A 26,631-nucleotide genomic window follows, 5' to 3' on the forward strand; every position below is an offset into this window, starting at 1 on the left:
TGTCTTCTTGCTAGATGTGTTTATTTTACACAAGGGGAAACAAAGTAGCAATGATATTACCAGATAAGGAAAGAAAAAAATGCTACTGGCACTTGGGAACAGCCAGCGCCTGAGAAAATACTTGTATTAAGCAGACTGGCACTGCAATGAGTCATACATATTAAAAAAAAATTGAAAGACTTGATATGAAGAAGGGCAGCGAATTGTTTCATGAAGAGCGCCCAGTGTTCCAGTTGGACAGCATTAACTCGCTGGAGACTGCGCTTGTTTATGCATGCAGCCATGTTCGAGATGAACAGCTGTTGTTGACCACAGTGTTACTGGCCAGCAGCTCTGCAAATTCCTCAGGCAACCTTTTTAACATTGGCTGCTTTCGGCTTAGAGAAAGTAATTTTGAAAAGACTTACATCAGCAGATTGAGCTGCAGAAACAAGCATGGAGTACGGTTAAGTGATAATAACAATACAAAATGCATAATCTCTGCTCTCCTTAAGGCATTGCCTCTTTGACAGCAGCTGCAGATTGGTATTACGAACACAAGGCAACTTAAATTTCTTTTTTCATTTGGAGTGCTCCTCTGACTAGAACATCACACTTCCGTCTATATTTTTGATGCCAGTTACTGCAGGAAGGCCTAGTGCAAGGCAATAAACACTGTGGATGACAAGCATGTCCAACGTATAGCACACTCGCACAAACTGCCATGCTTAGTCATATTGGTGTGCATAACACACACATACCATGGGACTAGAATTCCTAGGGGAAACCCCACACAAGCCTGGGGAAAACATGAAAACTGGCTAAGTTTTGCAACAGCAACACAAACCATGTCACCACTATTTTACGGACCAGAAGAACAAGAGGCCAGCCAACCAGGAAAGGTAAAAACATAAAAGAGTGAGAACATACACTAAAATAGATATTCTAAGGTAAAGCTGGGGTCACCATATACCTCTTCACAAGTACAATACACATCATATAATCTCATATTGTGTTACAGCATTTAGGCTTCTGGCTGGTATTTATATATCTGTGCTGTATGTGTGGTTATAGACCCCAGGAATTCTTTCATTACTCCATTAATTTCTAGCATAGGTGGGGTTGGGTGGGGTGTAGGTGTGAGAAGCACAGTTGGAAGACTTCCATTCATCAATACCTCCTTAACCCAATTTTACTGCTGAAGGGAGCTGAAACCTGTCTTAGGAACACCAGGTGCAAGACATAAACCAGAACATTCCCATACATCCACGCCACAGATGAACCCAAAATACAAGTCTTTGTGAAGTATGAGTGTGCCTAGAGAGAAAGCCTTGCAGACATGAGAATATGTAACTTGCACCCTTGGAGCTGTGAGGCAACAACACTTAACCACTGCCAACACTATGCCATCTAAAGCAAAACATAGCTGAATGGAAATAAGCAATATGGAGTTGAATCCTAAAAATAGAAATAATGCATTTCAATCAGATTTGCATTTCTTGAACAAAGCTGGGCTCAACATAATGAAAGATTTCTATAAAAACTACACTTTTTTTTACAATCCACATTGTTGTTGCCTTGCACACTATTGATGGGATGGATTCCAGCTTCTGTGACTGTGCGGAGGGTGAAGAGGGTTTGGAAGATGGACAAATGGATGAACTATACAGTACATAAAAACTGGACCTGCATTTAAAAAAAAAAAAAAAAAAAAAAACAAAATAAAGCTTATCATGACTAGGTTGATTTGCTTAAGGGCATAATGGTAACATTTATCTACTGCTCCATGTGATAAAAATGTATTAATTAGGTACGGCTCAGTTTTCCAATACAAGAGCAAACACTATTCTGCACATTTGCCACAGAACAGTTTATGACTGCTCTGTAATTAGGATTATAATGAGGTTTTGTTAAACTGTCCAGCATTATTATGTGAATTACCTTTGATGCACTTGTTAGTAAAAGCTGAACCAAAATAGACATATTATTAGCAATTAAACAACTTTTCAGGTTTATTTTTTGGAAATTGCATGCATTTTATCTAGTTACCATCAGTTAACCCGATTTCCAATCAAGAATATGAGAACAAAAAAGGTACAAAAACCAAAGATTAGCAGCTAAAAAGGCTTATCTTAAAACATGTAATGTGCCTTTCCTTTGAAGTATTAGTAAAAGATATTTGGTATTTTTCTCAATTAGTAGAAAAATTGAAATTGGCAGTTTTTTTATATAACACATTTGATTTTATTGTATTCAAGGCCTTCAGGGAGGCATCTACAGGGACTTAAAGCTTTAACATCTTCAGTGACCTTCGTTCAAGTTATTGTGTAACAGAAATTTATAATTCATACTAAATAGCAGAAATTTACATTGGCCAGAAATCTGACCCAGAGATAAACACTGCGCATTCTAGAGAAAAAAAAAAAAAATTGGAAGAGCTCAATCAACATACACAACTCCTCTGCAGATAACTTCTCATAAGACAAATTACTGAAAATTAAATTGGATTACCCAGGTGCACCCATCTCAGATTTTACTGAAATTTCTGTAGGCTTAACCAGACTGTAGTAAGTTATGGCCAATAAGTTTTACAGATAGAGGGATGTTGTACCGTGTTAGCCATTATGAATGTAGAGAAAAGCCAAGCAAAATACCTTTTATTGGCCAACTAAAAACTACAGATATGGGGGGGGGGAGAGAGAAAGGCAAAAAAACAAAACAAAAAAAAAACCCCACACAACCTTAAATCAGTATCACAGGTCTGCAAAGTAAAACTAGTGAAATGATCAAAGAGCCAAATGGTAGACACACTCTTGTCTACACCCAAACTATTGCCTTCAATTTAATCTACTTCCAGTATCAAATGATGCTTGTCTCTTGTGTATTTGAGACTTCATATAAAAAATCCAGCAATATCTACCTGCAACATATATACATAAAAAAAGGCTACGTTTGTGAAAACTCTGGTATATTTATTGCAATGTTCAGACAGTATGAATACAGTAAACTCAACATGTCAGTTACAAGGATACATTATGGCAAGAAGTCACCCAAGTATCAAAGTTACAAGTGCTAACAAGACATTGTGCCAACAGACTTGCTGGTTTGTAACAAAGACATCTTTGGTAGCTATTTTTTTACTGGTGAAAAAGTGTTGATCCATCAACCTTGGGCTTGCTTAACTTGTGATCCATGACAGTCTCTGCGAAGTCCCTGAATGCCACACCCCAATCGACCAACACATCTGTTTACTTCTTGAATGTGAAAGGGGGGTCCTCCTAATTTGACACAGAGCTGCTCAGTCTTTTGCATGACTTACAATGATGCATTTGTACTTCATGTACAACATTGTGAATGCACAATTCAAATTGTTGTGCAAATTAAAAAACATACTTAAGCATAGTTCCACTTTACACAAATTTACACAATTATGCAAATCTGTAAGTTTCTTCCCCATAAAATGTACACCACCTAGAAGTTGCTTCTTGATTGGAATTTGTAATCCCCAAAGCAACATAACCCAAAGTATACAAGCAAGTTTTTTCTTTTAAATATCACAAGTAGTCACTTCAGCTGACCATTATCAGTCCTTAGAGTCGTCTGAATTTATCACTGAAGTTTAATCTGCTTACATACATTAAAAAAGACCAATGTTACTAAAGGAACAGTCACATCATGTGAAGCTCCAGATTTCTCAAGTAGGAAAAGTGGCATCTTCCAGGATATCCATGCTCTTAAATAAAACTGTCTTCCCAGGAGGATCGATTTCCTTGGCTTGCTTCCGGGAAGCAGAAGAGAAGAACATCCCTGGCGTCTTGGCTCCATACTCTCGGCCAGCTCTCGCTTTTCCACTTTGTCTCTTATCCAGAGGCAAGATATGAGTAGTGCCCAGCACGGGGCTCTTCGCTGTCCCATTGCTTGTGGCTTGGATTGTATGTTACACAGAAAACAGGCTTAAGCCATTGGAATGTCTTTCTTCATGTGTACAACCATCTCATTTGTAGTTATTCCACAATTCAAAAGGAGGTTAATTTCTGAATAGTCTCGTGGCTCTGCCCACCCCAAGACAGAGCCACTTATACAGCAGAGCCACCAGTGATGGGAGACGCCTGCGTTTCTGACACTAGTGGTTGATCCTCCAGGAACATGGGGACATCCGAGGGCAAACGAGACTGGAACTTTTCCAGTTGCTCTGGGCTTGCAAGATTCTTAAGGAGGCTGTTTTCCCTCTCCAGCTGCGAGTTCTTTTCTGCCAATTCTTTGATCTGTTCTTTGAGAATTTCCACCTCCTCCCTGACTGCATACATTAGGTGATTCTTTACGAGGTCCTAAAGCAGGGGAAAAAAAAGCACACTATAAATATTCATCTAAATTTGTCTCAGACACAAAGTTTCCATCTACTGGCCTCACCAACCCTGTGTTCTCAGGAAAGAAATGGTGCTTCCTGTCACCGCCCATTTCAACTTCCCCAGACATCAGGATATATTTTTTTTTGTTTTTGTGGCAGGGTGTTCTGCTTTCTATTTGTCAGTTTTACAGCAAAACTGCCTTTGTTAATATTAACAGATTAAATGCAATTCCATGCTGCTGCTGCTGTGCTCCCTTTTCCACAGCCTGATGTATTCATCGGTTCAGTGACCTTTAGAGGAGTCTCAATTCTGAGTTCCGTCTAGTGCAAAGTCTAAGCCTTGCCACACACCTACCAAGTTTCTCACTATATGCACCATACAATCAGAGCCATTAATCTATGTGTTATCATATAGATAATTTTGCCTGGAAAGCAAAATTCAGGCGTTGGAATGAAAGCTGGATTGCAAAAATGAGGATAATCCGTCTGATACATACTATAGGAGATCTGTATATGCCACATACATTTGAATTAACCGACATTACTACAGTAAAACCTGCTTACTGAAATAAAAGTATTGAAACATTTACTGTTTATTTAAAACTTATTGGAAATATTCACCACCTTTTTCAAAGATACCCTTTTAAAACTATGCAGTGTATACTCCCATTTTCAGTCCTGCTTTACTATATACAAGGCAAACAAACCCTGCAACTCAAAACACCGACTCTAAAGGCATGCAGTTTTGAAAAAAAGCTGTTAACCTGCTATACTGATTATAGTCCATGCGATTTATTTACACCAGCAATTCCTACCACTTTAACCTTTACACCTTACACTTACTGTATATTCTAATACATGCATTGTAGATGTGCACAATTGATCACATATTAAGTGACATTTTGCAGATTATAAACATTGTGCATACATTGGCTAAAATTACAATACTGGCTTTAAAATATTACCTATGTGCATCTACAGTTCCCTACGCAATACGATGTAATGAACAAAATGAAACTCACCATTGCTTGTTCTATTTTGTTGTCAATTGCCACAACGCTAGCACCAGAGGCACTGGGGGGGGGAAGAAAGGTAAAACTATGATTACAAAAAGTTCACGATTATAGGTACGATTTAGCGTTACAATGAGCCGAGCGGAGAGCCGTCTGAAGCATCTCAACTGCAGCGTTCCTCCCGCCCCTCCCCCAGCACGGCTGTGCGGTTTGATTTCATCAGCAGCAGCCTCGGTAACACTGCATTCTTTACATCTCCAATATTAAAAAAACCCTTACACCTAATGTAATAATATAAGGGATTCGAGAAACAAACCCCGCATTCCTTTAAATTTGCTCGGAGATTGGGAATTCCCTTTTCACCAACCAGTCCCAGCCAGATCAAACCGGGATAAACCTGTCCAAGTCTGTAGCAGAACAAGGAAAATCCCCAGCCTCGACGACAACCCCCTCCCCCCAACCCCGCTTTGAGTAAGGCGATAGTACAATTTCAAACTTTTCCACCTCTTTTTATCAATTCTCAATAAAAAAAACATTCTTCTCCGTCACTTGCATACATGAGGTTAGCAAAGCACAAGTGGTCCACAAAAGACGTCTGCTTGGATCGCCCCGCACGCCATCGTTTTTTCCCCCAAAGCATGCCGAATTCTGTTTTTTACGTTTAAAAGATAGTACTTAAAAAATTCCCGCTGTAACAAAACACGCCACGCAGCCTTCCCGACGATGTATGAAATGCATGCCAGCGGTGTTAATTGTTTGCAAGCAAAAACACAAATGTGAGACGCACGCGCATATTTACCTGTTGTCGAGCTTTACTGACACCACATCGCCTCCCAGCAACGAGGAAAAAAACGAGATCGAAAAGTTGTGAAGCTGATAAACAGCAACCTCCATGGGGCTTTTAAACATTTCCGTGCTCATATTAAGGATGAGACCCGTTTGCAGGATGCTATTCGCCACTTTGGCAGCCGTGAAAGAGACGTGTCGTGGGTAACTGAGCGGTAGCCCTCGGCAACAACTAACGCGTCTCGAGCTAAGTGCTTGCGTGCCAAAAGCAGCGACTGTGCGGCTTGTGTGGTGAGTCTATTTCTGAGACGCTGGCTTCTTATACCCGGGCTGCTGACGTCACATCACGCTCAACTACGCCAGCATAAATTATTCTAATGACCTGTTTGGCACCGATTCACCCTGCCCCCTCTCTGAACCCTGAATTAGAACAATAAACAGCGACCTGGCGTCTGCTGCAGACAGTGAGCCGCAGTGCGTGCGCCCTCAGGTAGGCAAGCGAGTTCGCCAGCACTGCAACGCCACCAACCAACTCTGCCTTTATATGCATATACATACAGTATATACTAAGGGAAAAATGGTAAACAATGGGGCAGGTGTGTGCTGTTCCCAATTTTGTGCAAACCGAAATGGCTAGAAGTCGTCACCCGTTTACTCTCCTTTGGTATTTTACCAGAAGGACCCAAATGCGTGCACACAAATAGGAGAATGCGAGATTTAGAGACTATCGTTTTCCAGTAGAGGTTTCAGTCTCTCACCTGCAACTTGTGTAAAAATATCAAATTATTCTTACATGTGCCTCTATACAGTCTCCACATCATTTTAATAAATGTCAGACATCTTTGTTTTTGCAGATTTGTGAAATTCACTGTTATTCCGTGTCTGTATTGTAAAACATAAATGTGCATTGAGGTGCCGTTTGGGATGCCTTATCGTTGAGTGATCACGACGATTTCAGTCACAATCAATAATAAACCTGCTTTAGTAAAACTCGTTAAGTTATGCACGTTTAACTATTGACTTCAAAATAAATGTATACAACGTTAATACACGATATTTATTTTGCAAGAAAAAAAAAAACATGTCCGTCATTCAACTTGCGAAAAATACACCAATGCTGACAGTGTAGCTACGGGCAATGTTCCAGTCTTGAACTTCAAGACAAACAAACCCGCAAGAATAAAGTCTCCGTATGATTGCAAAAAATGCGGCACTGTATTTAATAACCGTATGCTTTGCACATTTATTTAAAGGGTTAGTTTGATCAATAAACCTACCTTCTTACCTCCTTTGTTGGCAGTTCAATCTACCGTTCTAAGTGTTAAGTTTATGCCGCATATAACATCAGAATTATGTCTGACTTGTTTTTGCAAAGCGTACATGCTGTCCTTGAGGAGTTCCAGCGAAAAAGCCTGAGGCAGCAATGCGTAAAAGTTTTCATAGCCTGACCCCTAGTGGTGGCAAAGTATAAATATACATTTTAAAGTCTGAAATCTTAAGAGCCTGTTGCATCAACCTGGGGAGCTCTAAACTAGAATTTGCCTAGCCATACACTTTCTAAGGTGATATTGTTTATTTTAGTACATAGGTCTATGTATTTCATGAGTTGGACACATTTGCATTTCGAAGGCTATCTATCTATCTATCTATCTATCTATCTATCTATCTATCTATCTATCTATCTATCTATCTATCTATCTATCTATCTATCTATCTATCTATCATGCCAGATTTCTCAAAGGACACTGTATACAAAGTATTCACACACACACACCAAGCACACACTAGGGAAAATTTAGAATCGCCAATGCACCATGTCTTTGGACCGTGGGAGGAAATCGGAGTGCCCAGAGGAATCCCACGCAGACACGGGTAGAACATGCAAACTCCATGCAGGGAGGACCCGGGAAGCGAACCTGGGTCTCATTACCGCGAGTCAGCAGTTATTATTATTATTACTAGAGAATACATTGCAACTCAGAATAAAAAAAAGACAAGTCTGGAGAGTAAATGCAGAAGAACACACTGCAAGAGTCTGCATTTAGGCTGTCTAGGAGAACACTTGCCCAATTCCTAAACAAACTGAACCCAAATAACTGATTTATATAAAAATCATTTCTATAGAACTATTAGAAAAATACTGTGACATTTTCAAACCTCCTTGATCCCATTTAGATTGAGGATGGGAAATCAGTCTATATCAAGTCTGCTGACACACACGTCCCCCTAAACTCAAACTCACGTAGACACACCTGAGAGACATCAATTAACCTCACACATACATCTGTGATCATATGTGTGTGTGTGTGTGTGTGTGTGCACATTCTAAACAGGTAGCAACCATATGGGTTTCAAACCATGAGGCTGCAGTGCTAAGCGCTCTCCAGCTCAGACTTTAAAAAGTAGACTGACAAAAAAAAGTTTTTGCAAAACAGTGACTAGAGGTGGGGTGATTATCACAATTAAAAATTGTATTTATAAAAGAGCAGATTAATTTTAATCTTGGCAACTCTACCACTGAGAATCAATTTAATGAAAAGAAAAATCAATAATTTTATTTAATTCTTTTGTGAGTCTTTATAAAAACAGCTCTAAGTTCTGTGCCTTAGTGTTTGAAGGGTTATATAATCGAGATTTTTGCTTACTGTTCACCTGCTGTTTGTTAATCCTGCTGTCCCACCCTACTAATTAGGCCTTCTTAACCCTTGCCACATTTTTCACTGCAGGTAAACAAAATTGTCTGAAGCACGCTATACTGTTTAATGAGGCCGAGGGCATATGAGAAAATTTTGATTATTTTGTTTCACACTATCCTTCAATTAGAGCTACATGTTCATGTTTCTTTAGGTTCTTACTTGTTTATTTGCCTCATTCTCTCATTTTATTTTCTTCTTTTAGTGAATGACTAAATCTTGATCCAATGACTGAAATGCAGTCTCAGCAGGATATCTGTGTTACATAATCATTATTTTTTTTCTGGAGTTTTAAAACTCTAAACTGTACATTTTCCTTTATTTTAAAATAAGAAAATAAAAATCATGATCCATTAAGTTTCCAGATGACATTTTTAACTGATTTTGGTCTGTGCCAAATGCAGGCAAAACAGTCAACAGTGAAGAAAATGAAAACATCTCAATTATGCTGTATGTTTGGAATACCTGCCACCACCCTTGGAGAACCTGAAATCTTGTTTAGGTATTGTTGCACTTCATGTCAGATGTGCAGCAGGGTAACCTTTGAATAACAGAATACATATATTATAAAAATAAATTAATGGGTTTTGATATTTTTGTTTTGAGCATTTCATTAAACAAATTCTAAGTAACACTGTAAAAATATTCATTTATCTTTTCTGTGTTTGAACCTACTTAATGCAGTGTATAGGTTCACAGGAGAGCTGTGAGTCTACTGTGAGGTACACATGTACACATCCACATAATTTAGTGCTATCAGTCCACTTCATAGCTTTGAACTGTGGGTGGAAATCAGAGCACCAGAATAAAATTCCATAAAGACTGTAGCCCTGCCAGGCTACTTGGTGCACTCTTGTAAAGGCAACAGTAATGAACTCATCACTACTGGCTTTCAATTTTGTTTTTTTTTTTTTGTTTTTTTTATTCTAATTGTATTGCTTTTCCCCTTTTATTTACTTTTATATAAATTTGTTTGAAACCTAAGTGACTCTTCACATTTTAACTGCAGTTTTTTATTTAACAACTCATTATCTATCTATCTATCTATCTATCTATCTATCTATCTATCTATCTATCTATCTATCTATCTATCTATCTATCTATCTATCTATCTATCTAACTGGGGTGTGCAAAGGACTTGAGAAAACTTAAATTTCTCTTTCCTACGGACACCTTTACCTGAGATATATTTTGTTCATATTTTATTGCACTAACAAATTATAGGCTCAATTGACAAATGTTTTTATTGTTTTCCTTTGTTTCCCTTTCTCTGCTTGTAGACATGACTTTGTATTTGTATTTTGTTTCATTTATTACACATTAGTGAGGTTTATTACAGACATCATGGTAATCCTAATTGTTGTTTTTATTTCAAGGGAAACTGGTGCTTTTTTGTAATACATGACCATTAATCTTTGCTGGTAGAGGTAATCTTGATGGAAGCTTGTTATGGGTGTGCATTACGCTTACTGCAGACCAGTTTCCTCAGGCTTTTGAAAATCTGACCTTCAAATTCTTAGCCTTGACTTGGAGTGACCTGGCTGAAGGAGTGTCTCTTTAGGGCAGGAACTTGCAATCACTCTTTTTAGTTTTAACATTATATATGAGTTCATGTGTCACATAGAGTAAGCACCCCATTCAGCCCAACATGATTGCCTTCATAGTTGGACAGCGTTATTGAGTACGTACTTAAATGAATATATTATCGGACTCATTTAATCCAATTCATTGTCATGGGGAGAGAACATACTGTATATTCTAGCAGCAACCCAGAAATAATTCTGGACAGGAGACCGTTCCATGTCAGTAGCCACTCAAACAAATATGGTCAGTTCAGAGTTCCCATTTAATGTAAACTGTGGAAGCAAGATTCAAGCAATGATGCTAGATGTGGGAGGCAGTAGTATAATATAATATATAAATATACCATATACATGTATATATTTATACATATATATTCATTATTGTCAAATATTGAACTGTTAATTATATTTGAAGTTACATATACATTATTATAGTGCAGACACTGTCCTGTGAACTTTCCTCCTGTTAAGTGCCCTTCCATATAATCTTTGAGAGGTTATTATTTTAGTAACATGTCAATGAATCAAAGAAAAGTTTAATCTATTCAAACAGAAATTAGGAACCATGTTTGCCTAATTAACTCTAGCTAATGAGCTATTTGCCATAAACAATTCGATTAGGTTTCAAGAAGTTGTATAATGAAGATCTCTCAATTTATTTGGAGAGATTTAGGGCATTGTCTGTACCTCACGCATATCTCCTTTGGATAGGCTTGATTTCAGAGACTTCCTACTAGCTGTTATAACTGAATGAAGGAGTCAGAACATCATTCAGGTTCTATGTTTCTTCAATATTGGAATCAGCAGGGGATCCCTTCCAGATATTGCTGGGGGTCAAACAATAAAACAAACAACTTTGATCATTATATTCTGTCTTTTAAAATCAGTTATATGTGTGTGGGGTGTAATACAAATAGAAAACACCTTTAACATATGTTTAATATTCTGAAATTTCCTATTTTATGGATAAGATGTGGAGAGATGAGCCACAGATATTGATGCAGAAGATTCACTTATATTTACCACCAGTGCAACTGAATTAACAGGCTGTGGTGATCCACTGGTTGCCCACAGGATTGGCATCTTCCATTTCCTGGGACAATGATTGTTATCAGAACCAGAATCACATTTATTGGCCAGGTATGCACCCATATAACGAATTTGACTTTGGTTTTGGTGATTCTCCAAGTATAAGGTACATAATTGACATACACACAACTATTAATCACATCAGAGATAAAAAACAAAAAATGACAGAGAATGTAAATATATATGTGCACACACAGTGTAGAGTGCAACTCTGCAAGAAATGCTGAAATAAACACTGAAAGCAAGTATTAACAATATGTAAACAGTATTGAAAGACCCTGTGAGGCCTGAGGGGGTATGGACACCAGCCCAATTAAGCTGAATTAACCATTCATGAGCTTAAAGGCCTGTGGGAAAAAATCTGTTCTTATATCTTATATATTAATCTATGACACTTGGCTGATGAAAGAAGTTTAAAAAGGTTGTGGCCTGGATGTGAGTGGTCGGTGATGATTTTCATCACTCTGTTTCATGACTCTAGAATAATACAGGTCCTGTAAGGTGGGCGGACTGGCACCAATGATATTTTCGGCAGACCTGACTATTCATTGTAGCCTGTTTTTGTCATGTATAGTCACTGATCTGAACCACACTGTTATGGATGACCTGAGAGTAGACTCAATGACTGACGTATAGAACTGAATCAGCAGTTTTGTGGAAGGTTGAATTTCCTCAGCTGTCGCAGGAAGTACATTCGCTGTTGTGCCTTTTTTACAATGGACATCACAATGGTCTCCCAGTTCAAGTCCTGGGAGATTATAGATTCCAGAAACGTGAAGATTTTCACAACAGTAATAATTATGAAGAGGAGGGATATTATTGTGGGAATTCTCCTAAAATCCAATGTCATCTTCTCATTTTTGGAAGTGTTTAGCTCGAGAATGTTCTGACTACAACAAAGGGCCAGCTGCTGACCTCTCATCCGTATGCAGACTCATCACCATTCTTGGTGAGCCAAAGGATATTTGATAAGTTTGACAGAGGGATCTTTAGATGCATAATCATTAGTGTAGAAGAAGAAGAGCAGTGGGGACAGCACAAATCCCCCGGGGGGTAGGTGCCCATATTGATTGTGCGACAGCTAGAGGTGAGTTTCCCCAGTTTCACTTGCTGTTTTCTGTTGGTCAGGAAACTCGTGATTCATTGACAAGTGGAGACAGGAATGAAAAACTGAGTAAGTTCGAGTGGAGGAGTTCTAGGATTATTATATTGAATGCAGATTTGAAGCCCGGAAACAGAATCCTTTCAAATGTCGCTGAGTTATCAAGATATTGCAGGATGTAGTGTAGACCTATGTTGACTGCATCATCCACTAACCAGTTCTCTTGATAAGCCAACTGCAGGGAGTCTAACAAGAGATCATTGATGAGGCACTATGACAATGAGGACAAAAACAACAGGGTCTGTGCAAAAGTGCCAAGAAAAGTGCACTGCAATTTTTCATATAAAATATCCATAAAAGCCAGAGCACATGAAGGTTAAAATCGATCAGTCCTCTTTTTATTCGTTGTGAGTGTTGATGTTTTCCTTAACAACCCACGGAATATTAATGGGGAATGGCTATGCTGATGTCACTTGCATGTGAATAAGCAATCAGCCAATTTTCCCATCAAACATCCCACAACTGCACTGCTTTCAACCAGCACAAACCTACACTCACAAAGCCTAAGCTACACCATCTGTAAAACCATATGCCGTCATGGACTCCTGACATCACCACTGGTGTGCTGTGGGATGGAGGGTTAATTTACAAAGCAAGGGCTCAGCCATATAACTTCTTTTTTTAGGATATAGAATGTAGGGTGATTGTAGGCTTTACTAGACATGTGATGGGGTACCCCTAGATGTTTGTTTAGTTAGGTGGGCTAGCTAGTGTCAAGATTTAGGGCATCATTTTCATATTATGTTTCTTATTCTTTAGGTTCACATTAGCATTAACCATATGCTACATGATGTGTGACATCTCAGCAATCGCATATTTAGAATTGGATCATATGTCATAACATCCAAATTTTGTAAAAAAATAAAGAAATGGGTTTGATTAAAAAGCACTCTTTGAAAGCAACAACATTTTCTAGATGGATGTTTTGGTTCTGATCAAGCATTTGTTTATGATTTTCAATTTGTTTTGCTCCAAGTACACATGGCCTATCCCTGTTTCTTAATGTTTAACCTTAGCTTCTGTCTGATGATTCTCTTGCTGTATCCTTTAATCAGTGCAGCTCTGTTTGCCTGCCTGTCTCGATCACTTATCTCAAACATCAGGATGTCATGACAGTTAAAAAGAGATGCAGTGGTCACTAGGACCACAAGGTGACAGCAGCACATAACAGTATCAAAGATATTAGGGAAGTGGTTAAGAGTCTGTGACTGACCACCCCACTACTTCTGTTATACGAGAACAGTCAAGTTAATTTTAGCTGAAAAGCACTACAGTCAAAGAAAGATAGTGAGAGGGATTATATGAAGAAATATGACCACATAAGCTGCTGAAGTACAAATCTATATTACAGTGTCAACCAGGCCAGTTACTAGTTACCTTACTAGTTACTTTCCTTTAATTAATTTATTTTTTTGCAATCTGTTCCATTTTATATCAAGTTTTAAAACACTTTTTAACCTTTGCCTTAGCCATAGCGCATAGATGTGCTACACTATTTCAAGCTAAACAATCCCAGTAAAATTATATAAATGCAAAATGCAGAACAGTATTTAGTGTTGCCACCTCATGTAAAATCAGACACTGGTTCAGGCACATGCTGTGACAATTTGGATGTTTCTCCATGAATGGGTGTCCTTTACCACAGTCCACTGAGATGCAGGTCATGGCCAGTTTGCAGCAAGTGTGTGGGGATAATGTTTCATTAAAACTGTCCTTCCAAAGTATGGACTAATGTCTTTCCACACTTCATACATACAACCAGTATGCCTACTCCGTCAGTAACAATGTAGTCTCAGGAACTCCAAAGCTTAGCAACCTACATAAACTTATTGTGCATAGTTTTGACATTTTAATGCAAAAGGGAAATAGTGTGCTGAGCCTCAACTTTTGAATGTTGCTTTGAAAGAGTGAAGAGCTGTGAATGATCTATAAGACTGTAATAAACTAAAATCAGAAACTTCTGGTTATTTCTCCACTTTCTAAGTACAAAACCAAAGGGACACTATCTAGGTGTAAATTCTACTTATTCTTACTGCATGCTCGAAGATCACATTTAGCTTTCATATGCTGTATCTAAGCTATAAACAATTTATTTAAAGACATGTTACACATTTTATACAACACATGGACATAATTCAATACTGCTAAAGAGATCCAGGGACAAGTTACCAGTGAAAATGTGGTTACGCAGTTTTCTCTTCACTCTGTATACCTCCAACTATAAATATAACACCTGGTCTTGTCACTTGCAAAAATTCTCAGATGATTCTGCACTTATGGAGTGTATTGATAAGTGGGATGAGACAGATGATAGAACTCAAGTGGAAACTGCAGTCCTTTAATGTGTGAAGTGACATCCTTCACATTCTCTACAACTCTGTAATGAACAGTGTGATTTTCTATGCTGTAGTGTGTGTGTTTATATATTTATTTATCTATTTATGTATTTATTTATATAAGGTTCTTCTGTAAAAAGTCAAATTCCCCCCAGGAGACAAATAAAGCTTATCTATCTATCTATCTATCTATCTATCTATCTATCTATCTATCTATCTATCTATCTATCTATCTATCTATCTATCTATCTATCTATCTATCTATCTATCTATCTATCTATCTATCTATCTATCTATCTGCTTAAGTCTTGTCACTTTTACTTTTAACCTAATGAATTGCAGTGCAGTATCAGTGAATCATGATTTGGTTACTAAAGACATAAAGTAATTAATTATCCAATCATAAGGTATGAATGTATAACTAGTTTCTCAGGGCCATCTTTGGCCTACCTCAGCTACTGCATCTACTAGATACACAAATATGATAAAATAAATCATTGCTGAAACATACTTGAGGTTCAACCACTCTTCACCTCAATATCCAATTTGTTTCATCCATTTTGCAACGACAGCATATCATATAACTGAAATGTTCTGCAAAAATATGCATGCTCCTACTTGTAATATCTTATGTTAGTTCTTTTAGAAATAAACTGGATTATATTAATATGCAGAGAAATAATAGTGGATGAACAAAAGAACATCTATTAGATTATCTGCATTAAAGTAAATTAATATGCTGAAGTCACATGCAATTTATACCTTGGACTGTTACTTGCTCCAGAATAAATAATGCCACATACTTCCTTTTGTGAAGTGTCATTAAATATTTATCCCTCCTTACAAAAAGTGTTTTCCTTGCGTGTTAAACCTTTGCAGACGTTACATATGTAGAATGCTTATTTACGTCAATGTGTAAATTAGTCCAGACGGTGTAAAGTTTTTTTTTTTTGTTTGTTTGTTTTGTTCTATTTATTTTTTTTGGATTTAGTTGGTTTTCATTTTTTCATGGATCAGTTATTGTTTTGTCTGTATTTTAGCTTTGAATGAAGAAAGTTTGCATTTCAGATTTTGAGGTGCATAAAATACAATTCATTCTTTGTGTCTTGTAGCTTACTAGATATGTCTGCTCCTGTCAGACAAAGCACTTAACCATTTTTAATCTTTTTGTTTCTTTAGGCGACATGAGGATAGCTGTTTAACAATACCTGCAGTTAGGTGGAGGTGATCTATTTTTGAAACAGAAATTTTAATTTAATTTTGTCACAGACAAATGTGCTATAATTAAGTTAGTCAAAGTGTTTAATAAAACCATATTTGAATATACTTATGGGTTTTCTCATGATGCATAAATTGAAGTGGAAAAACTTTTTTTTTGTTTTTTTTTGTTTTTGTTTTCCATGGCACAATCACAGTCACGATCATGTGGGGCCTCATGGTGCATGGATGCATGGCATTCTGTGTGGAATTTATATTTATGCATCAGTTTCTTCTGAGAACTCAGTGTAGTCTTGTCACCTTTGGGATTTCACTTTTTATAGTTTCAGGAACTAATGTACAGACAAGCAGTTTATACTGAGGAATATCACGTTTGACATATTATTACTTTATTTTTTGATCATTTTAATAATATATAATTTTTCATAAACTGATATTGCTGACAGCGACATCATTTTAAGTTGAGAGGAGACATTTTGGGAATTTATATATACAGTACTTCAAAAATTAACACTAGAATTACCAGAGCCCACGAAAAAACTCGTAAATCCGTCCCACCTTAAATCGCTTCTTAAATCCCTTCACACCTCTCCACCAGCGTCCTTTGTCCTCTAAATGTGCTGATAAAGAGAAGCTAGAAGCAGCCGGCTATTCCATCCCCCCACCAATTTAGAACATGCACAAACTTCCCACATCAGAGAATTTCCAGTTCCTGCATAAATTCACACCCGATCTGACGCTGTTCATTTTCAAATAATATTGCATTAGTACGATGATGTTTTCACAAATATTGTCTCTTTCTTTCAGGTGTGTAATAGAAACCACAGCATAGAGAGAAGATGTGGGACCTTCCCCCAGGGAAGAAAGTACAGTGTCAGGGGCTCATTCAGTGTAATAGGAACCATAGCACAGAGAGGTGTGTACACTGCAACAAGTACACGTGTCGTAAATGTAGGAAGGACGGTTCTTGGGTGTGTGGGAACTGTTAATATTTGAATGTGATGATTTTATATAGCATGGAATGAAAATCAGCACTTCTTAGCATTGCACCATGCAAGCTGTTGTATCAATCACTTACTGTAACTTGCTTTCTGTTTTCTTTGGTTATACAGGTAGTCTTGAATAAAAGTGCACTTGTTTTGTTATACTTTTATACCAGCATATGTTCCTGTGTTTGAGCATGCTCAAACGGGCATGCTCAAAAAATACATGTGTAATGCCACGAAAAGTGCACGCAGACACTTGATTTCGCAAACGAGAATGCGGGCACAAGTACACTGCAGAGCTATAGCGCATCTTTATGTGAAAACAGCCGTGTCAGATGGGGTTGTATGGATTGATTCTGAACGCGACTGAGAGAATGAAAAGTGAATTAAAAAAAAACAAAGCTAACCTTTACAAGGATCATAAATTACACCGGCTGTTACAGACTGAAATCAAATGTATGCTTTTATTCTAAAATAGTAAGACTAAAAGCAGTTTACTTCTCAAAACAGAGTGGTGCAGGTTTGAACTCGCAACCTTTTGATTCCCAGTCAGGAGCTGATTCTATTGCACCACGGAAGCAGTCATAGTAAATGGCTGTCAATGTTGCATGTTAAGGCGGCTTTTTGTTTCTGCAGTTATATTTTTGAATAAATGCGCAATTGTGTTATATTTGTACCTTTTGTGAAAATGTTTCTTTGATATTTGGACTTCAGGCTTCATACATTATATAGTTTATGCCTACATTTTGTCATCTACTACTAGAATATAAAAAACGTTTCTGTTTTAACAATGTGTTTACACAGATTACTGTAGAAACGGAACAGACATGAAATGTGTGTGTTCCAAATAACGATCTATTATTTCCACTCTAAAACTTCACTTCACTCCCAGATACTCAATCAAGGCATGAGCTGGGAGAAGTTTGTGCACGTTCTAAATTGGTAGGGGGATGGAATAGCCGGCTGCTTCTAGCTTCTCTTTATCAGCACATTTAGAGAACAAAGGACACTGGCGGAGAGATGTGAAGGGATTTAAGAAGCGATTTAAGGTGGATTTACGAGTTTTTTCGTAGGCTCTGGTAATTCTAGTGTTAAGGGAACACTTAATCATCACAGTCTAACACTAAGTCAATTAAGCTTTAGGAATATCAATCTGTCCAGTTAGGAAGCATAAGCGATTGTGATTCAACTTCACCTGCTTTGGTGCAAATGAAAGTGCCAGCAGGTGCACTGGAGAGGCAACAGCAAGACATCCCCCAAAAGGGAATGGTTTTGCAGGTGGTGGCAACAGACAGTTGATCTCTCCTTATCCTTCCTGACTGATTCCTCTGTAGTTTTGCATTTTGCTAATGTCCTTGTCACTACTGGTAGCATGAGGCGGTACCTGCAGCTGATTCAGGTTGCACCGGTAGTCCAGCTCCTCTAGAATAGCACATTCATACGTGCCGCCTCAAGGAGGTTTGCTATGTCTGTCAACATGGTCTGAAGAGGTTCCTCCTGGTGCAGGACAATGTCCAGCCTCATGTGGCCAGAGTGTGTAGACAGGTCCTGGATAATGAAGACACTAATGCAATTGACTGAATCCAATCGAGAATCCCTGGGACCTCATGTATCTGTGTATCTGAGCCTGGCAAGTAGCACCACAGGTTGTCTAGGAATTCATAGTTGCCCTGCATTCATGTCTGAGAAGAGATCCCCGAACATCATCAGCTGTTTCATCAGGAGCATGTCCAGACATTGTCAGGAGTGCATACAGGCACATGGGAGCCATACACACTACTAAGTCACATCTCGAGTTGCCATGATGAAATTCACACAAGTTGCATCAGACTGTGATTTCAATTTCTGACTTTGATTGTGAATCCAGCCCTTCACTCCACCTTTTAGTCTGGTTGATTTCCATTGACCATTATTACATTATTCTCAACTAATTACCCAGTGTTATTCTGTAAAGATTTTTCACTTGAATATTTCGTTCATCAAGATATGATGTGTAATTTGAATGTTCCCTTAATTTCTTTGAGCAATATATACCAGCAAAACATTTTTTAAACCCCCCATTTTTTCAGTTTTTATATGACTGCGATTAAGAAATAAATGTTTAGGATATCAAAAGATGAAAGACAATGTCATTTTCAGAGTTTACAAGGTGGCCTTTTTGAAGTAACAAGTAATGGGTCAAAAACCTACAGTTTTCCTTCTGCAGTGGAAGTTATTTAAGCCTTGAACGTTGATGTGAACAATTCCTACATGTATCCCAAATTTTGTTGATTACTTGCAAACCCTCTGTATGAAAGCAGTGTTGGACCAAAGGTTGCTATAGCCTCTAAAGCATTACTTGGACAATACTGTGCTGTATATTGCTATCATAATGGTGAGAAAATGGTGATAAAAAGAAAGATGGCTTTCAATTGCCCTTACAAGTGTAGTTCCTTTAGAGAAATTGCAAAGAAAGCCAAGGTGTCAATGTTTCCTACACCATAAAAAAAAACTTGGAAGCTTTTTGGAAACTCTGACAGGAAGAGGTCTTGTAGACCTAACACCACAACAGAATCGGAAGACCAGTTTCTGAGAATCACAAGTTGCATGATAGCCACTTTACTAGACAACAGCTTTTGACCAGTACTTTTATGTTATACTGCTCATAGACAAAATATGCAGTTTCCTTTGGGAAGGCTTTTTGTGTTGTCATGCATCACATGCATATCTTTGACATGCTTGACAACACATCTTACCAGGTCCACATAGCCACTGCACATTTGATTGAGCCCATTTGAGGTTATTGGCTCATCTAACCTTTAGGTACTCAATCCTTGCACAGGCTACAAGAGTAGATCCCATAACCCATGTTTCGGGGAAGGTTCTCATTGTTTTTGATAGTTTCATCATAGGAAGTCACATTTTGGAAATGGGTTTATCCAGTTCCTCTCTACAGACTGAGTTGCTGAGGGTAATCTAAACAGGAGTACAGCATTCCTGGCAACATAACTGTAAGGATTTATGAGGAGCACAAGCCCCACTATAATCTGTGCAGGTTGCTTGAGCTCACTTAACATGTTAGGGTAAAGACCTAAACAAAATTAGGGAACTTTGGAGTAAAAGTCCTGCTTCTCTGGATCAGGAGTGGCTAGCTATGGTTTTGGTTTGGCCATGATATCAGGACTTCCCTTGGGTGCAGTTCAATGGAAATGTACTCAGCATGGAATAGTGGAAAAAGACCAAGGGACAAGCCCAGAATATTAGAATAGGCTTATATTTCTCAACTGTCATGGGAGTGCCTGGGAATTCCCATCAGTAAATGTACGCTGAGACTAATAATGGTGTGTTCGATTCAGCATGTTCTCACTGTGATCCTCATCAAACAGGTGGAGAATGAGTGGGTTATAAAATGTCTACGGTTTCACACAGAAATTGTTAGATTACAATTGAAAAGGCAATTTGGAAATATTTTGTTTGATTTTTCTATTTTTTATTGTACAATTTAAAATTCCAAATTTCCAGTTTTATTTTTTCATTTGGTTTTTATAAAAACTAGAACTGATTGATTGATTATTAAGATAAAGAAAACTGCTCAGTACTGTTGTGATAAGCATAAAAAAGAAAATAGTTACAGAAGAAAAATTGTTACTGGAAACCTCACCAAACACATAATAGTTAGAGAACACAAATAATAATGGAAAATGAATATAATTTCCTGTGTGTATTATTTTGCTAGCTACAACTACAGTAACGTTAATAGTCCTTCCCCATCATTAAAGGATGGTAAAAGTCAAGTAGTTATGCCTCTGGGGATGCTCTCTTCTTCTCAAATAATTTATTTTTTGCCAGCCATCTACTGTAGACAATCATTATACAGAAAAAAAACATCTCTGAAGTGTCCTTACATCCTGCTCCATTATATTTTTAAGCTTTTTTTACTGCACGATGACAGCAGTGAGATGAAAAAAAAGGCACATGCACGCCGCACAGGAAGAATCCTGGGTGATTTGTCTCTAATATAAAAATGTCAGGAATCAGTAATAGCCATAACAGTTTCGATATTATCCCTGACACCACAAGAAGCTTTCAGCATGTACAAATATATATAACCTGCCAAAAATGAATAAGCTAGGATTTGGAGGACAACTACTCATAAACAGGGTGGATATGTACCGAGAGAGAATGAAAGAAAAAATATTTAGGTAGGACTAGGAAAACTTTTAAATGTTCAGAGTACGAGGAGACAGCAGGCACGCTGCACCGCCTTTACAGATGGAATACTGATTTAGGCAGGAACAGATACCAAATAGGTGGGCATTGTTTTTAGAGTGTGTGTCCTTTGTGTACTCTGCTGTTACCATCTTCTGTTTGAGCAAAAAATAATGCTTTCTGTTTTTACAGGTAGTAGCATTCCTCAGCGTATGTGTGAATTGAAAGGCAGGACTGGGAAACACCCTGTGAAAATATAAATGCATGTTTACAGTTTTACCTGGACACCACAGAAATGAATGAAGGAAATCTCTTTGTCCTGTACACTACTCTATTATTAGCAATATTAGAAAATAATTAGCCATAATATAAAATTGTAGTTTATTTATTATTATTATTATTATTATTATTATTAATAATAATAATAATAATAATAATAATAATAATAATAATAATAATAATAATAGTAGTAGTAATAGGTTGGGAGCATGCACTGATAGCCCGTTGCCGCATCCACCACACAATGTACCTCCTGGATTGGGATCCAAGTACAAGTGACACCTCAGCACCTTAATAAAAAGGTGTCTGTGTGTCTATCTGACTTTTATGTCTCTATCATTCCAGCAGATGGCGCTTCACAAACATATATAGTAATACATTTCCATCCATTATCCTGCTATATCCCAACTACAGAGTCACAGGGGTCTGCTGGAGACAATCCCAGCCAACACAGGGTGTAAGGCAGGAAACAAACCCCGGGCAGGGCGCCAGCCCGTCACAGTAGTAATACATTTTCTCATTGCAAATGTTTGCGATGTCTCATGTGTTGTAATTAAAAATACAGTGCATTGCAAAATAGATTTGAACAGATTATGCTCTGCAAATGTTAACACTGAGGTCAACATTGATTAGTTAGATATCAACACGTCTTAGATGGCTAGTAATAATAATTAAAAAGAAGAAGAAGACTATAGCAATACAATTTGAACAAGAGAAAATCTTAAGGTCAGGTTCACTTCTACAACTTTATTGAACCTTATCTTTCTATTGGATCTCCCTCTAGACTTCTGTTGTGAGAAGACCACAGTTAATAGAAATCACTGCACCTTTAAGTCCAGTAATTAAAAAAACTGAACTGTGCCATGACACTGAAGGACTTTTTGTTATCCTCTTGGCACATTGTCTTTCAATGTTTGCAGGAGCTTTGTACATAGAGAATTTTACAAAGACATTCCCCAGGATATTTCAATTAACCTAGTATCTCACTCTAGTGGCAGATTTTACATTTGCAATTAACAAACTAGATATTGCTTTTTAAAAGAGTGATGAAAAGGAGAACAGCAGCCTTTCCCCATCCACCTGTGCTAACAGATTTTATGTTTTTTACAGCATTAATAGACTTGGAATAAATTAAGAAGGGAGGGCTGCATACAGCCATTTTCTTAGTGATATTGGCATTTTTACATAGCAAATTCATGAAAAGAATAGAAATGTTAGCGACTATATTAATTACTGTATAGTAAACATGTTTCTCATTTAAATGAACCTGAACCTCTCATGAGCCTGATGATAACTATCTGTAATGGTGCACGCAGATCCTTTCAGGAAAAGCTATTACCCTTAAAGATTGATCAATAATCTGCAGCAAAGCAAGTCTTTAATTTTCAACCTCCAGGGCATATGCTGACATTATGTTCAGTGGCCAGTTATCAATCATAATCTTTAAAGCTACAACAGATTCACTCACCCTGTTGACCTCAGTGCTTAGGCATGGATTACTGTGACCACCCCCACCCCCTTCCCCCCAATCTGATTTAATACAGAACCACATGTTTATGCTCATTTATTCATTCATGGAGAATGCTGTGTCACTTTTAACAATCATGTGACTGAGTATCTCTGTAGAGTCAGCATAGGCTCATGTGACCAGTTTACTAAGCATCACATTTGGAGAATAAACACAAATTACAAAAAGCCTGTGTTACTGTTAAAAAATAATCATAATTAATGATAATGTAATTGAGCAGAGACACTAATCATCTCTCAAAACAGTTCCTTCTTAATTATGTAGGTTTCTGACTAAGCATTCTTCTGCTACAATTATATACTGCATATAGTTGGTATTAGCCAGTAACAGCCAGTATTTAACAAAACATTTACAGTTGCTTTGTATGTTGGGTATCTTATATATTCACTTTAATGTCAACAAAGCTTTTGAAAAACTTATCATTCCTGATTATTTTGAAATGCGTCCTCAGGCATTTTTCAGCTGGGCTGTTCAGACACATAAATCAATGGATGTTTACTTGTTTAGCTTAGTAAAAACAACTTAAGTAGGTTATAGGCTAAAAGCATAAACTCACGCAGGTATATGCACTTAGTGACTGCACACTACACTTCCAAGTCATGAATCAGCAATCTTAAATCAGTCTCATAAATAAAACATTATTATCATGTTTTAACAGTTGGGGCCACATGTACAGTTAACTTAGTATGGAAATGACTGGCTCTATTAACATTGAGAATTATCAGGTAGGAACATGAGACTAATAATGGGGTTGAGCTGAGGGTTTGACTCAGCATGTTCTCACTGTGATCCTCATCAAACAGGTGGAGAGTGAGTGGGTTGTAAAATGTTTATGGTTTCACACAGAAATTGTTAGATTACAATTGAAAAAGTAATTCGGAAATATTATATTTTTCTATTTTGTATTGTACAATTTAAAATTCCAAATCTTCAGTTTTATTTTTTTCCTGTTTGATTGATTATTAAGAAAAAGAAAACTGCTCAAGACTGTTGTGATAAGTATAAAAGAGGAAATAGTTACAGAAGGAACCTGTGGTCTAGCGCAAGGCAGTGTCCAGCAAGACTCTAGAAAATAGAGCTCCTGAGGGTGTGTGATGTTATGCCAGTACAGATGGAAGGGCTCTGCCAAGAGTGGTAATCTCTTTAAATATACTAAATGCCATGAAAGGGGACACTCAGTGGGGTAAAAAATTCAATGTCATCTTGAATGAAGTATGCAATATTCACTTGGCAGATTATATGTGAAAATTACTCTTCCTACAGGGCGAGTCCTTGCAGGACTGTAGAGAGTATAAAAGTCTCATGCAAGGCAAGTAGGCACCAGCTTGCCTTTTTCAAAAAGCAGAAGTATTGTACATGGTCACTTGCCTAGTCACTAGGGATTTTTAACCTGATAGCCTTATAGTCAAGAAGAGCTTCCCCTGACTCCAGAAATTATTCTAGATGTCACACTGAGGTAGGGTTGGTATGCAATAGTTTTGAGAATGTACTGCTATATTATATTTTTATTTTATTATATTATATTGTTATAGTGAGCTTTGGAATGTATGGAGTCAAGTTTAAGCCCATATACTTCAAGCATCCAGGCGATTACTCCATATATGTCAATGTCTGCCTATATAAAGTCAAAATTTGGTTTTATAGGCAGCAGCCAAACCGCATGTACTTCAGAACAGGTCATCCAGTTGAAGCTAAGCATGTTCGGGACCAGCCAGCACTGTACTTGGATGAGAGGCTAACTAGGAAAAGGCTTGGATTGCTGCTGGAAGAGGTGCTGATGATGCCAGCAGGAGGCGCTTAGCCTGTGGTCTGAATGTGGATTCCAGTGCCCCATGCAGTGACGAGGACACTGTGCTGTCAAAATGGCACTGTCCTTCAGATGAGACATAAAAAATGAGGTCCTAATTCTCTGTGATCACTAAAGATTCCCAGGCATCCTTAATAAAGAGTAGGGTGTATCCTGATGTTCTGGCTAAATTGTCTACCATGGCCTGGTCATTCTAGCCCCCCAATCATCTCCTGTCTCTGATTGGCAGACTATCGCTCACCCCTTCAGCACCTAGTAGCTAATGTGTGTTGAGTATACTGGCCCAAAATGGCTGCTGTGACATCATCCAGGTGGATGCTGCGCAGTAGTGATAACTGAGTTAACTCCCCACTCACTGTATAAAGCACTTTCAGTAGCAAGAAAAAGCACTGTAAAAATGAATTATTATTATTATATGAAATGAAATCAAATGTGAGTGTAATGAAATCTGAACATATAATTTTAAACTTTAATACATAAAAATCAAACTGTAAATATGTGGATTGAATTCTGAACATGACGGGTGGCGCAGTGGTAGTGCTGCTGCCTCGCAGTTAGGAGACCCGGGTTCACTTCCCGGGTCCTCCCTGTGTGGAGTTTGCATGTTCTCCCATGTCTGCATGGTTTCCCGGGCCCGGTTTCCTCCCACAATCCAAAGACATGCAGGTTAGGTGGATTGGCGATTCTACATTGGCCCTAGTGTGTGCTTGGTGTGTTTGTGTGTGTCCTGCCCAGGATTGGTTCCTGTGTTGGCTGGGTTTGGCTCCAGCAGACCCCCGTGACCCTATTCGGATTCAGCAGGTTAGAAAATGGATGGATGAATTCTGAACATACCATATTCACATCCAATGTATATGGAGGGAATTTTGAACATATCTGATATTTAAATTTAATGTACAGTATAAGGAGTGTATGTTTGATTTATAAAGTCAAACGTATTATATACTGAATGCCAAAGACCATGTCCATGCTTGCTCTGGGTGGTACAACTCTTTATTCATAGAGCCATGAGTTCACCATGGCCCTCTGCCAATGACGAAGTAAAGTGGCTGGCTATCAGTTATCCAGGGTTTTGTGCAGGAAAAGTCTCATTCATGAAAATGATTTAAAAAAAAAAAAACCTGAAAGGAACCCACACATTTTGTCTCCTAAAAAGTGTAATAATGTTAATTCCCTGTCACTGCTGCTTCTTCAGCATCCCTTTATCCTATGGAGTGTTAGTTGAAAAACGGTGCTCTCTTTTTCTTGTTGTGTAAAATAGCAACTTTTAAACATATGTGGCAAATGTCATACTTGCTTGGAAGACATTCAGTGTAAATAGACAAATCTTGCTTATATGATAAATATCTCATTTGCATGGCAATTATCCAGATTAAATATTGATTATTCAGCCCACAAATGTTCCACTTCTATGTCAGATATCCAGTGCACACGCCAAATGTCCAATTTATATGGAAAATGTTTCACTTATATGTTAGATATTCATCTTATATGGCACATTTAGCTTCCTTCTGCTTTGTTCTTCCCTTTCCCTCCTAGATATCGAATCTACTTGTTCTTTTCAGGTACATATGTGAAGAAGGGTGAGCGTCCATTACACTGTGTGTCTAGCTCTGTTTTTTAACATGGAAATAAT

The 26,631-nt window shown here is 37.8% G+C and overlaps 1 protein-coding gene across 2 annotated transcripts in view; it reads right to left on the minus strand.

Annotated features, from left to right (window-relative positions):
* Positions 1-2,926: 2,926 nt before the first annotated feature.
* Positions 2,927-26,631, minus strand: part of tsc22d3 (TSC22 domain family, member 3) — a 204,917-nt gene continuing 181,212 nt past the window's right edge. Inside the window, exons 1-3 of one of the 2 annotated variants that reach the window (XM_039765788.1) lie at positions 6,140-6,659; positions 5,350-5,401; positions 2,927-4,307 (exon numbers count right to left, since the gene is read on the minus strand). In XM_039765788.1, coding sequence (XP_039621722.1) covers positions 4,056-4,307; positions 5,350-5,401; positions 6,140-6,261 — 426 coding nt within the window. In that variant the 5' untranslated portion in view covers positions 6,262-6,659 and the 3' untranslated portion in view covers positions 2,927-4,055. Of the gene's footprint in view, positions 4,308-5,349; positions 5,402-6,139; positions 6,660-26,631 lie in introns of those variants that run through there. The other variant, XM_039765787.1, reaches the window with a different exon arrangement.

Source organism: Polypterus senegalus, chromosome 10 (assembly GCF_016835505.1).
Source record: "Polypterus senegalus isolate Bchr_013 chromosome 10, ASM1683550v1, whole genome shotgun sequence".
NCBI classification, from domain to species: Eukaryota; Metazoa; Chordata; class Cladistia; order Polypteriformes; family Polypteridae; genus Polypterus; species Polypterus senegalus.